The sequence below is a fragment of the Vigna radiata genome, chromosome 4 (genome assembly GCF_000741045.1).
Source record: "Vigna radiata var. radiata cultivar VC1973A chromosome 4, Vradiata_ver6, whole genome shotgun sequence".
In the NCBI taxonomy this organism is placed as follows: domain Eukaryota; kingdom Viridiplantae; phylum Streptophyta; class Magnoliopsida; order Fabales; family Fabaceae; genus Vigna; species Vigna radiata.
In genome coordinates this window covers 3,834,018-3,847,232 of record NC_028354.1, presented here as the reverse complement: position 1 = coordinate 3,847,232, position 13,215 = coordinate 3,834,018, and the positions used below count along the sequence as shown (strand labels likewise).

The 13,215-nt window shown below is 30.2% G+C and overlaps 1 protein-coding gene across 1 annotated transcript; it reads right to left on the bottom strand.

Annotated features, from left to right (window-relative positions):
- Positions 1–5,496: 5,496 nt before the first annotated feature.
- On the bottom strand, positions 5,497–7,254 carry LOC106758690. The gene has a single exon (XM_014641649.2). The coding sequence runs from the start codon at positions 6,990–6,992 to the stop codon at positions 5,613–5,615; it is 1,380 nt and encodes a 459-aa protein (XP_014497135.1). The 5' UTR covers positions 6,993–7,254; the 3' UTR covers positions 5,497–5,612.
- Between the last annotated feature and the right edge of the window lie 5,961 nt (positions 7,255–13,215).

The following is a 13,215-nucleotide window of genomic DNA, read 5'->3' as shown; positions in this document are numbered from 1 at the left end:
ATCCTCTTCCTGAACATCTGCATGCTCCTCATCACATCGTCATTAGGAGCCTCAAATGTCTCCTCTTGAACATACCCTCATAGGCCTCATATGTTTGTTCCTCAAAGTCTCGCTCCTTAGCTATAGGGTCATACTGAATATGAGTTGCATGCCTTCTTCGAGCCGAAACTGTAGGTCGTCTCCTAGCTTCACCCTGTACATAATTCTCACCTCGAGAACTTTCTCCAATAGAACAAAAAATGTATCGTCTGTTCTTACCATTTCTGACAAAACCATTTTTAATTAAATTAATAATTATTTCATTAAATTAATAATAATTATTTCATTAAATTAATAATAATTAATTCATTAAATAAATTTAATTTAATTTAGATAAAACTACGTAACAAATTAAAAAAAAACACCAAAATTAAATACTCTATTAATTAATTTAAAATATAATAAATTAATAAAATAAAAACAACAAAAAAAAAACAAACTCAACGGAGATAGCATATCGGTTTAAATAATCAAATACAATAGATTTAAATAATCAATTAAATAATAATTTAATAACTATAACTAAATTAAAAATATACGTAATTAAAGTAAAATAAAAATCAATTTAATTAAATTAATAATAATTATTTCATTAAATAAAATAACATTATTTTATGTGTAATTATTTTATATATAATTACGTAAAATTAAATTAATTTATTGTATTTTAAATTAATAAACTAAAAACTAAACAAAAAATAACAAAACAAAAAATAAATCACCCTCCACGGATGTGCCATATCCATTTAAATAATGAAATAAACATATTTAAATAATAATTCAATAACTAAACAAAATTAAAATACATAATTAAACTAGCAAATTAAAAAAAAAAACTAAATTTAAATAATATCTATATATAAATTTAAATTACAATAAATTAATAAACTAAAAATTAAAAAAAAATAAAATCGCTTAAGCCTGAACGGATGTGACATATCTATTTGGCCTTGAAACGGATGTGTATATCCGTTGAGGGATATCAACATCCATTTCAGAGCCAAACGGATATGCCACATTTGTTCAGGCCTGCTTGAGTTATCTTCTTCCTTTGCACACACATAGAAAACAGCACGACAACACAACAACCAAACATACAACACACACAATATATTCCAATACATTTAGATTCAAATCAAACATCTATCATGTATACTACATAGTAAACACTAGTGCAAAAACACTGATTAACGCACTCGTTAGACGTTAGTTAGGGGTAAGCTCGACGTATATTGATGACCGGTGACATTTCCGTAAATAAGTTGACAATATAAGCGTCCATTAGGTCGATCTCCAATGTCTATAGAATTTTAGACGTCGGCCCTTCCAACCTGACGTCTATATTTCTGACCATTAGGTGAAAATTCATTTCCTTTAGTGTTATAGACGTCGATTAGTTGGGCCCCGACGTCTATATGGTAGAAATTAATGTTGCTCACCAACCTGCAAAACATATAGAAGTCGGTCTCCTGCTAACGGACGCCTATAAGTCTGCTAGGTAGGTGAATAATCACTCTTTTCAACCTTATACACGTCGGATCCCGCCACATTGACGGGGGCCCTAACGTCTATATGGCGAAAATTAATTCTAATCACCAACCTGTCAAACATATAGACGTCGGGTCCCGCACATTCACGTCTATATACAAATCAGGTACCGACGTCTATAATCCTACCAAGTATGTGAAAAGTCATTCGTTTCTGCCCACGAAAAGTCTCATGCCTCAAAGCCGACGTCTATATACAACAGAAATATTAATTTTTAAATCAAATGGACGTCAAATTAGTCAGGCGTCCGAAGTATTTGCTATTTTAGACGTCGGTTTTGTGCACAAGAGACGTCTAATTTCTTGTTAAATAACACTGCGAACCAGCGGTTTGCGAACCGACACTTTGATCGTCTTTGCATTTTCTCTCTTTTGCTCTACATTTCCAAGTAAGTTTCCTCTCCTTTTAACTATTTAAAGTTGTTTTTACTCCGATTAAAGTAATCTTTGATGTATTATCTCTCATTTGAACCGATTAAAATGAGTTTTCGTTGTGTTTTGGTGTAGTTTTTTTGTTGTGTCTTTGTGTAGCGTAGTGCACTATCTCCCTTTGCTAGTTTCATCGTAAGGAAAACTTGCGTTTTATGGATTTCTCACGGCATTTCAATCCAAGGACAAATTTGGGTTATTGCCTATGTCCATTCCGACCGTCAACGAAAAAGTTTACAGTGTATTCTCACCGTATTCTTTTTCATTGGCGGTCGAAATGGACCTAGGCAACGATCCAAGTTTGTCTTTGGGTTGAAATACCATGAGAAGTCCAAAAGACGCAACTTTTTCTTACGAAGAAACTAGCAAAGGAAGGCGGTGCTACTATGCTACCCCAAGACACGACAAAAACCGCACAAAAACACAACGATCACTTCATAGACGTCGGTTAATGTATAAAACCGACATCTATGATGTCCCAAAGACGTCGGTTAATGCAATGTTTGACGACTTTATAGACGTCCTAAGTTTTACAGACCGACGCTTAAGGTAAGATTAGACGTCGGTTAGCGCATTGTCGGATGTCTTTGTAGATGTCGGGCTTGTAAGTAAACAGACGTCTATATCGACGTCGCCTCTTCAAAAAATCGACGTCCCATTAATGTCACCTGTATAGACGTCAGTTTTGTTGGTGACGTTAAAAGCCCAAAATAAATGATGTTTAAAGCCCTTTCTGCACTAATGAAAGAAAACCAACCTCTCGTAGACCAACTGCACAGTAGACGCACGAATGAAGCACCACTAACAAATCATTGTCGCACCAACACCGTCACACCGTCGTTCCATGAACAACCACACCACCGCACGACGAACCAAAATGGAGAACAAAGGAATGAAGTGGAAACATATATGGAGAAAATGGGTTGGGAAGTGGAGGAGAGAGAGAGAGAGAAAGAGAGAGAGAGAGAGAGAGAGAGAGAGAGAGAGAGAGAGTGAGAGTTGAGGGTGGGAAGAAACAGATCTCGAGAAAACTCAAAGAGAGAAAGTGAGAGTTAGGAGGATGGGACTGCGCAAGAGAGTGAAAATGAGGTAGGGATTTAGGATTCTTGAGAAAAGTAAATAAATAAGGTTAAAGTAAAAAAAAATTACTTTTGTAATTAAAAAAACTTTGGAGAGGTGTAGAGAACATTTGGTGATGGTGGAAGCAATTGAGTTGCAATGTCAATTGATATATAATTCATCAGCCATCTTAAAATGGCTTGATCCTGGGCTTGCCAATCCTCATAGCTAGGATTAACTTTTGTTGTCGTGTTCTTCGCAACAATGAATTGGTCTAGACATTTTATTGTCCCTAATAAATAGCCATCAAATTTACATCCTCTAATTACTAGTGAGACTAGAATTTTTCATAGTGGATAATTGTCTTTGTCCAACTTGAGAGAAATTGTAGAAGGGAGGTAATTTTTCTGATTGGTAATGGATGACATGATGATTGTGGTTATGGATCAAGAGCTGTTTGCTTGAAAGCTCTAATACCAAAATAGAAAATAGTGTTGAAGGTCTTCATTTGCATTGATCATGTATTGTTTAAATACAAACAGTAATGTACAATCAAGATTCTATAATTATGGTAATACAAACAAATATTTTCATAAATAGGATGCTGATGAATAATTATAGTAACTATTGTAATATTACACCATAAAAGAAATTAATATTTTAAATCTCTAAAATCAAAATTTATAAATGATAAGAAATTTGACATAATGTTTAATTCTGAAAAACTCTATTTATTGTCATAATAAATTTATGTTTTACATTATTTTGATAAAGTGCACTTATAAAACACAATTTATAAAAATAACTAAAAAAATACTTAATCTTTTTTTTTTCTTCAAAAGTCAATTCTCAAATATTGTAAAAAATATGATTCCTTTTTATCCTAAACAACCTGTGTTTGGCAATGAGATGATGATTGAGATCCTTGAGAAAATGAAAGAGAGTGAGAAGATGCTACTTTAGTCTTACCCTACATCATAATTTACATCATTAAGTGTTTTTGATAGAAGGAAATGACATCTTAACCGTTTTCACAAATTGGGTGCATGAATTAATGTACTACAAAAACAAGTTTGATAATGATTTTTCAAATGAAGAGAGTGTTGGATGCAACCACCCTCACATAACAACAGCATAGCATGTGAGAGATATACCTTACATGCATTATTGCCAAAAGCATGCATCTTATAATCATATCTTTCTTTCAACACTGAAAATGCTAAATCATTTCTATCTCTTCATCATCAACCAGAATAAGATTGTTCCTTCATACAGAGTCTTCAAGACAAAAGTAACTCGTGTTGTTAAGTTCTATTTCTTTTTAGAAATCATTAATCTTGAGATTTATAATTTTAATCAATGTTTAAATTTTGTTTAGTTAAGTATGAGCTATTGCTTTTATAAAGGTTGATGAAAAAGTACTACCGTAAATGTTTTGTGTAGCATTTTAGAAATTGAAATGGTTTGCTTTTACTAAATGTGTAATTCATTATCACATTAAATGACTTTGTAAGAATACTATGGTATTTATTTTTGTGAAAATTTTAGTTTAATTTCCGAAAATTATATTTTGATTTCTTCTACAAGAATGTTTTCATAAGAAATTTGACCAAAAATCATTATTCAGAAACGGTTTTTACCACTAGAAATATTATCTTTTTAAAATTAAACCAAATTTGAGAAAAATGTCTTCCAACATAAATATTTGGAAAACTAATTATTTTTCCCATCAAATGTATCCCATATAGAAAAAAAAAACATAAAATATGTTTTTTCACAATTAAACTTGATTTATATATAGATTAGAAATCAAAATTTGGAAAAACTAATATAAATTATTTACAAGCTAATTTATATATAAGTTAATTTTAATTTATAAACTTCTTTTTTTAATTTTTAATTTTCTTTATTCTTAGGGTTTAGAGAGAACTTTAGATTTAAGTTGTAGAGTAGAAAAAAAAGAGTAGAAACATTATTTTTCATTTTAACAATTATATTTTAAGTTGATATTGAAAAATAAATAAAACAATAACAAAAGTTTTACTCTATCAAGTGAATCACAGTGTCACCAGACTCCCTCAAACACATCAAATCTTCAAAGTTTTTCTCTTTTTATTTTTAAACTAAAAATCATACTATGTTTCCAGTTATTTTCTTTGAATGCATCATCCTAACCAAATTTTTGAACCATTTTGTCTCTCTTTAATATACAAGTATTATATAGGTATATCAAAACATAAAACTGAAATTCACCCCCTTTTCTTCCCCTTCAAACTCCAAAAATAAAACTGTTTCCAAATTATGAACACAGAATTCAATAAACTTGTTAACAAGTTTGGACTAGAACTTGTGCAGACATGTAGTTGCTTACAATGACAACAGCAGAACTTGTCATTTTAAGGATCAAATTGTGAAGAAGATGGAAAGGAAAAGGCATTATATTGACATACAAAATATTTACTTCTGATGATCATCAAAGAAATGCACAATTTCTGTCTTATCAAAGTGACAAAAAAAAAAATAAAATAAAAGGAAAATCTAATTTGAATGGCTAGTTTTTCTGCCATGCTTGCCAACATGGTGCAACCATCCAATGCCTTTGATGGCCTTGGAGAATTTGAGAAGATTAGGTCTTCCCATTCCTAAATTCATCTTCCCTGTTGAGAATTTGAGAGCCTGTAAGCAGCACAACTTACCCTCCATGTCCTCCTCTTCCTCTTCCTCTTCCTCATTTTTCTCAACCTCACCCTTCTTCCCTTTCTTGGTCTTGCTCTTCTGCAGAACCTTGTTGGACTCTGTCTCATAAGTCTCCCAAAGCATGTCCATTCCTTCACTCCCATCTGCATTGTGCCTTTCCTCAAACAGCTTGCAGGCCAAGGTCCTCCTCCACTCTTTCTCCACTCTCATTGAACCAAAACCCCCATGATTCGACCCAAATGCTTCACCATTTCCTATGCCTTTTCCACTGTACACCCAGTTGCTTTCTGGACTCCCAATGTTTGCTTCCAGTCTTTGTGATAAAGACTTCACCCTCCCTGATGCAGCAAAACCAAATTCTCCATCACTCATAGGACTCACTTTGGATCCACTTCTCAAGCCCACTTTCTCTTTACTTTCTTCAACTTTGTTGAACTCAGCAATCAGTGGCTTCACTTCTTTCTGCTCCTTTTCACAACACAAATCTTCCAACCCTTCATTTTCTTGGAACAAGCTTTCTAGGCTCTTCACTTCATCAACTTTTTCAACACTGTCTTCATCCAACACTGTTTGCTTCTCCACATGTATCTTCCTTTGGGGACAATCTTGTTCAAAACTCTGTCGGGCACTAAATATAGGCAAATCTTCCAATGGAAAATCGAACTTTTTTGGTTGTGGAACAGGGTTTTCATCCAATTTGGCACCAGGCTTTGGATCTCCAATTGGACAAGAATCTTCTCTTTCTTCAGTTAAGCACTCGACATCAACCGCTTCAACTCCTTCTGAACATTCTTCCACTGACTTAGGCTCAAACACTTCAAAGATTGATGCTTGGAACATGACAAGATATGCTTCAACCTCACCTAGCAACCCCATGTCCTCATCCATCTCATCAGCCTTGGAGTGCAGCCATGCAAGAAAATATTGCAAGACAGAAAGAAGAATGCCCCATTTGGACTCAGAAGGCTCAGAACCGCACTTGTCCTGAACAAGATTGTTGGGAGTAAAAGTGAGAAGGGCAACAAGGAGAAGGGCTGTGGTGATGAACAAAGGGGAGAGGAAAGAGAGGAGCCTTAGGAGGTAAGGGGAGAAGAAGATGAAGTAGGAGAAGTACAAAGGATGAGAACAAATGGAGAAACATAAGTTGAAGAAGATGGAAAAGAGGTTACTGGATAACTCATTCTTCTTGGTGGAAGTGTTTGAGAAGGATAACTCAGTCATCTTTTGTTCTTTTTTTCTTTGTGCTTGTGACCAAAGCAGAAGAGAGAAAGAGAGGAGATTGTTTGGATTAATAGAAATCTAGGAATGGTGTTGTTTTGTGTGTGGATTGTGTTATGATTTTGCTTTTGGAAGTGAGCACGGCGTGAATATAGGGGAAGAGATTGGAGAGAGAGAGTCAGTAAGTGAAGAAAGAGTAAGAATCACTTCGATTTTTGAAGAAAAAGCATCTTTAGAAACTTTTCTCCCTTCTCTTTTCTTGTCAATGACATCCATCAACCACTTACCCACCTCAATTTTTTCTCTCTCACGAGATTACACAAACATCTTGTGTCCCTGTTTTTCATATTGCATACATCAATTTTATTTTTCTATCTAACTTCTTTAATTATTTTTAAAAAACTTATTAAAACGCTTTATACATCACAATAACATCTTTTAATTATTCAAAAAGTTACAATATATAGATATCTCTTGTCAGTGTACTGTGCAATAAATAATTGATACTTAATCACATATAGCTGGTGTAATAAAAGATAATAAATATATATATATATATATATATATATATATATATATATATATATATAATTATGTAAGAACTAAACAAAAAGAATTGGGTGAGTTTTTATTCAAATTCAAACAGCATTATATTAGAGTATGTAGACAGACAAACAAAAAGAATCTTATTTACTATAAAGAAACATAACTATTGGGGTTAAATATGTTTTTAGTCTTTATACTTTGGGGGTGATTTTGGGTTTAGTCCCTCTTTCAAACTATGGTACAATTTAGTCCTTCAACTTTAGAAAACTCTGGTTTTAGTCATTTGAAACAATAAATAAAGTTAAAAAAATTTGGTAAAAATGACTAAAACCAGAATTTTCTAAGGTTGAAGAACTAAATTGTATCATAGTTTGAAAGAGGGACTAAACCCAAAATTGCCCCAAAGTATAGGGACTAAAAACATATTTAACCCTAACTATTGATCAATATATATAAAAAACGGTTTTAATTTTTTTATTATTTATTCTATTAATTTTGTTCTATTTTTTTTATACAAAGTTTAACTAAGTCTTTCAATTTTAAAAATATAATATTTCAATATTCAATCAAGTCTCACCATTTTTTAAAATACAATAGTATTATTTCCTATGTCATGATTGATGTAGTTAGTTTTATAAATTATATTTGGTTAAAACATGAATTATGACAAAGTTAATAAATGGCTTAGATTTAAAATAAATAAATAAATAAATGGTCGTATTTTTTGATAATTTTTTAATTTAATATAAAATACCATTTTGAAATGGGTAAATTTAAGAGATAATTGAGAAGAGATTACAATCATGGCATCTATTTACTAAGAATAGAAAATTTTAAGAATCAATAAATAATATGAAACTAAATCTGTAACATCCAACTTAAATACAAACTATATACATGTAAGAAAACCAACTTTAGTTACCATCGAATTTGCATGGCACAAAATTATTCACCTACTTTGTTAGGATTAACTTTTGAGTACCAACTCTAGGTGGTGTTAGCTAAGCTTGAATAAAATATATTTCTAATATTAGTTTAATTTGTGTTGATTTGACTAACATTCATGGTTGGAGACGGTATATTGATTATGGTTAAAGTATTTTTATAATATACAAATAAATTTAAATTCTACTTTATAAGTTAATTTTATAATATTGAGTTAAGTTTTAAGTTTATTTAAGGCTTAATAACTTCATTGGTCCTTATGTTTGTGTGCAAATCTCAGTTTGGTTTTCAAGTTTTGAACTGTCTCAATTAAGTCATAATTTTTATAAAAATGCACACATTTTACCCTAACCGTTAAGTTGTCTCAAACGGCATTAATTGATGCTGAGATGATTTTTTTATTTTAGGCTTAATCCCTCTCTTGGTCCTTATGTTTGTGTAAAAATCTCAGTTCGGTCCTCAAGTTTTGAACTGTTCAATTGGGGCATAATTTTTGAACTGTCGACAACGACGACACTTTTTAGTTTGAGAGGGAGAAAAGGTGTGAGTCGAGGGGTTTGGGGTTTTGAGGGTGGAGGAATGAGTGAAATGTGATCAGTGATTGGAAGGAAAAAGAAATACCATAGCTACATGGATTTAATGATTTTAAAACATAAAAAAAAATTACAGCTCAGTTCAAAGTTAACGTCGTCTCAATACACTTAACGGTTTGGGTAAAATGTTGTAAAATGTTTGCATTTCATAAGGACTTGAGGAAAAAGTGTGATAAGTGATTGGAAGGAAAAAGAAAGACCATAGCCACGTGGACTTAATGATTTTAAAACATAAAAAAAAATTACAGCTCAGTTAGTTAATGTCGTCTCAATACACTTAATGGTTGTGGTAAAATGTTGTAAAATGTTTGCATTTCATAAGGACTTGAGGAAAAACTTGAGGACCGAACTGAGATTTTCACACAAACATAAGGACCAAGGGAGGAATTAAGCCTAAAATAAAAAATTCATCTCAACATCAATTAATGCCGTTTGAGACAACTTAACGATTAGGGTAAAATATGTGCATTTTTACAAAAATTATGACCCAATTGAGAGAGTTCAAAACTTGAGGACCAAACTGAGATTGACATACAAATATGAGGACCAATGGAAGTATTAAGCCTTTATTTAATAGAGTTGAGTTAAAGTTTATCCTAACAAGATTTATCGATTTATTGTTTGTTTGGCTTATTGTGTCACTACTAGTTATGAAGAGATTTATTGTTTGTTGGCCCTACCATGCTACTTATTGGTGAGACCACCTATTAATATTTAGTCTTACGCTCGATATGTGTATGTCTTGACGTAAGCTAGTATGAGATAAGATGATTTCATCGTATATCTATGATTGTAAACCTTATCTTACAAACTCATTTTGTAGACTTAAGTTAGGCTTCTATTTATTAACGCTGATGACAATAACTTAAAAATAAAAATTCTCGTATAATACCTCCATATTCAACAAATATAAATAAAAAATAGAAAAAAAAAATTATAATGAATGAAGGAGATAAATGTAGATGAATATATAAGAAGGAAATGAGGAGATAATATAGATGAATATGGGTGAAGGAGATAAGTATAGAAGTAAGGTAGGAGTGTGGAGAAATTTATGAATGTGGATAAAGAAGACAAGTGTGATAATATTTATATATAAAGTTAGAGAAAAAAAATACTATGTGAAAAGATTTGTCAATATGACTCATTAGATTAAAAGCAATCATCTATCATTTATATTCGTTCTTATTATTTCTCATGGAATGATAATATATAATTTAGCCGTGGTTAAGTTAATACTAACTTAAATAAATATAAATATTAAAAAAATAAAATTATTGTTTAGATTATAACCTTATCTTCTTATAATATTTATTTTAGTTAATGTCTAATTAAATAATTTTATTTATTTTAATATTTATTATAGTTAATATTCACTAATGTGATCAATATTAAAAATTAAATTTATGTTTTCTTTATAGTGAAAATAAATAAATTTAGAGAAGTATTATTTTCATTTTAATTCATGTATAATAATAGATGGACCATAAATTAAAGAAAATTGTTTTATTTTTGTTTTAATAGTGAAGGAAATGACCATAAAGTTAGTCCAAATATCTTATTGTTTGAATTGGTAACAAAGTATTTTATTATTGAATTCATGAAGGAAATAACAATTAATTAGCAAAAAACTATAATTATGTTTAGACCACTAAGAGAACAAAATTATATGCAAATTAGGGATTGTCACACTTTGTTCCACAAATATACAGATTTTCAATAATTACAAGTTGAATAATTACTACCTTAGGGAACCAATTGACGTTACTGTTATATTTTTTAATTATTATTTAAAAGAACTTATAGCATGTCTCACAAGAGAAGAGATAAAAGGATAAACAAAAGCATAATATAGAATCAAGATTTACTTTTATACTTATGTAATGCAGAATTTTGGCCCTACAAATATAAGCGTGGTGACATCAGTTCATAAAATTAAAACAAATTTCTAAAATGTTTAGTACCTTTTTAATTAAAATGTTTATTCTTATCTTAATTTTCACGCATTTGTTTTTAAACAACTTTTGTTGTCATTTGTAATTTATTTCAGGTCTATAATTTTTATTTGCCATTTCCACATGTAATTATAAATCATTATGCTCTAAAATTTTGTTATTTTAAGTTGATGTAACAAAATGAAAAAAGAAATGCATTATTTTTTAAAGATGTACAAATATATTAATTAGACCAAACACACAATTAGGAATAACTTGAAAAGTGTAAACAAAGCTCCATTTAAACCAGCACAACACTAATAATATTTCTTTATCTTTAAATATAGGAATAGTATTCTTATTTAGAATCAAATTAATGGAATGAAACGATTATTTAGAAAATAAAGACTTGTTTTTTAAGAAAAATTAAAGCTTTGTATCTAAAAAAGCATTACACTTTTAATTAATTACACAAACTATTCTTGATATAAATTTTAGGTGTTGGGAGTTTCTCCCAACACAATAGGTAAGATTGTAGTGTTATAATTTCCCACCAATTTTCACGCATACATCAAATATACAAATTCTCTATGGTATTGTCCATAAAATTTATTTATCATACTATTTGTGATTTGACAGTATTATACACATGATTTTATCCAACATATAAAAAAAAAATTAAACAAACTATATGCTAATCAATTAAAAAAATGAAAAAAAAAATAGAGGATTGAGTTTTTATTTTTTTAAGAGTTACTACTACAAAGCTTTCTAGGTCACCAAATTTACGTATCATCTATAGGAATTAAAGTAAAAGATATACAATAACACTTTTGTAGTTAAGTGATCAAAATTTACGTTTGACTGTTACAAGTCAGACATAAATCTCGTTAAAAATAATTTAAATCGTGAACCAGTTTTCATTTTTTTTCTTTGGTACAATTAAATGAGGCAAACATTTAAAGGGTGTTAGGGCTTTCATTAGTGACTATAAGTTGCATTTTTTTGTATGGTGTATTGATAAACTTCTTTCTCTTTGGATATTTTTTCCAATTATTTTTACATCTCATCGTTACAGTGTAGGCGCGAGACTTTTTTTTTTTTAGGAAATCAATCATGTATTTTGCATGAATGTTATTCTTGGTTGTACTTTTAATTAAATAGGTAGCACAATATAATATTAATACTTTTCTCAAACTCAATTTGGTTTTTGTAAACTATGTTTTATTTTATGATTTTTTATATTTTTTTTCATAATAAATTATGATAACAACTCAAAAACTTCATTTTAAAGTTGTCCCTTTTTGGTTCGTTGTCCGATCATGATTTAAGTTGAGATAATACGGTATGTTATGAAATAAGGAATGTTTCCAAATCTTATTTTTAAAGAGATACATTTGTAGGTTAACACATTTACACTCATTTAACATGCTTTTGTAATAAAAAAAGTGAAAGATAATGTGTTAAATGAGTGTAAAAATGTGTTAAAATATTTGTTTTTTCTCTTTGAATAGTGCAAGGCTTACTCATAAGAATAAATAACACAAATAAAAGAAAACTAATGCAAAATGTATATGGAAAATCAACGATATTAAAGCAACAAACATTTATACTCTCAATGACTAATTAAAATAAGATTTATATGTCAGTCAAATTAAATTTAAAGTAACAAAAGAGATGAAATAATCTAATATATATGTCAGTGATTTCATGTATATGCATATTCATCTCATGATATGACCAAATGGAAAATACGAAGAAAAGACGCAAAAAATCTAAGCACATATGAACATGTTATCTAACACATTTAAAGCATTTAAAAGACACAAAACAGTAGCCAAAAATACCAAAACAGAACATGAAAAACATTGGCGACAACATTCTGGTAGCATTGACCTTTGCTGAATGTTTTTCTCATAACTTTCTTCAAAAATCTCCAAATGAGATTATTATTATTTTTTATTGGAAACTAGACTTTCAGCTAGATGTAGTTTAACTTAGAAAATTGTTACCGTTTATTGGCAAAATTGTTTTTGTGTGTAAGGGAGGTTAATTTAGACCATTCCATAATAGTTACAACAAGAAAAGGTTAGGAAAACACAAAGACAAACACAATAACCTAAGCTCTGATTACCAAATGATGGAATAAGCCCTCCAAGCTACATGACTCAAGCAAGGTCGAGACTTCCAAATGGGTTGGTGGTTGCA

Bases quoted from the DNA above. Each gene is read 5' to 3' on its own strand.
- LOC106758690 (XM_014641649.2), bottom strand. From the start codon at position 6,992: ATGACTGAGTTATCCTTCTCAAACACTTCCACCAAGAAGAATGAGTTA.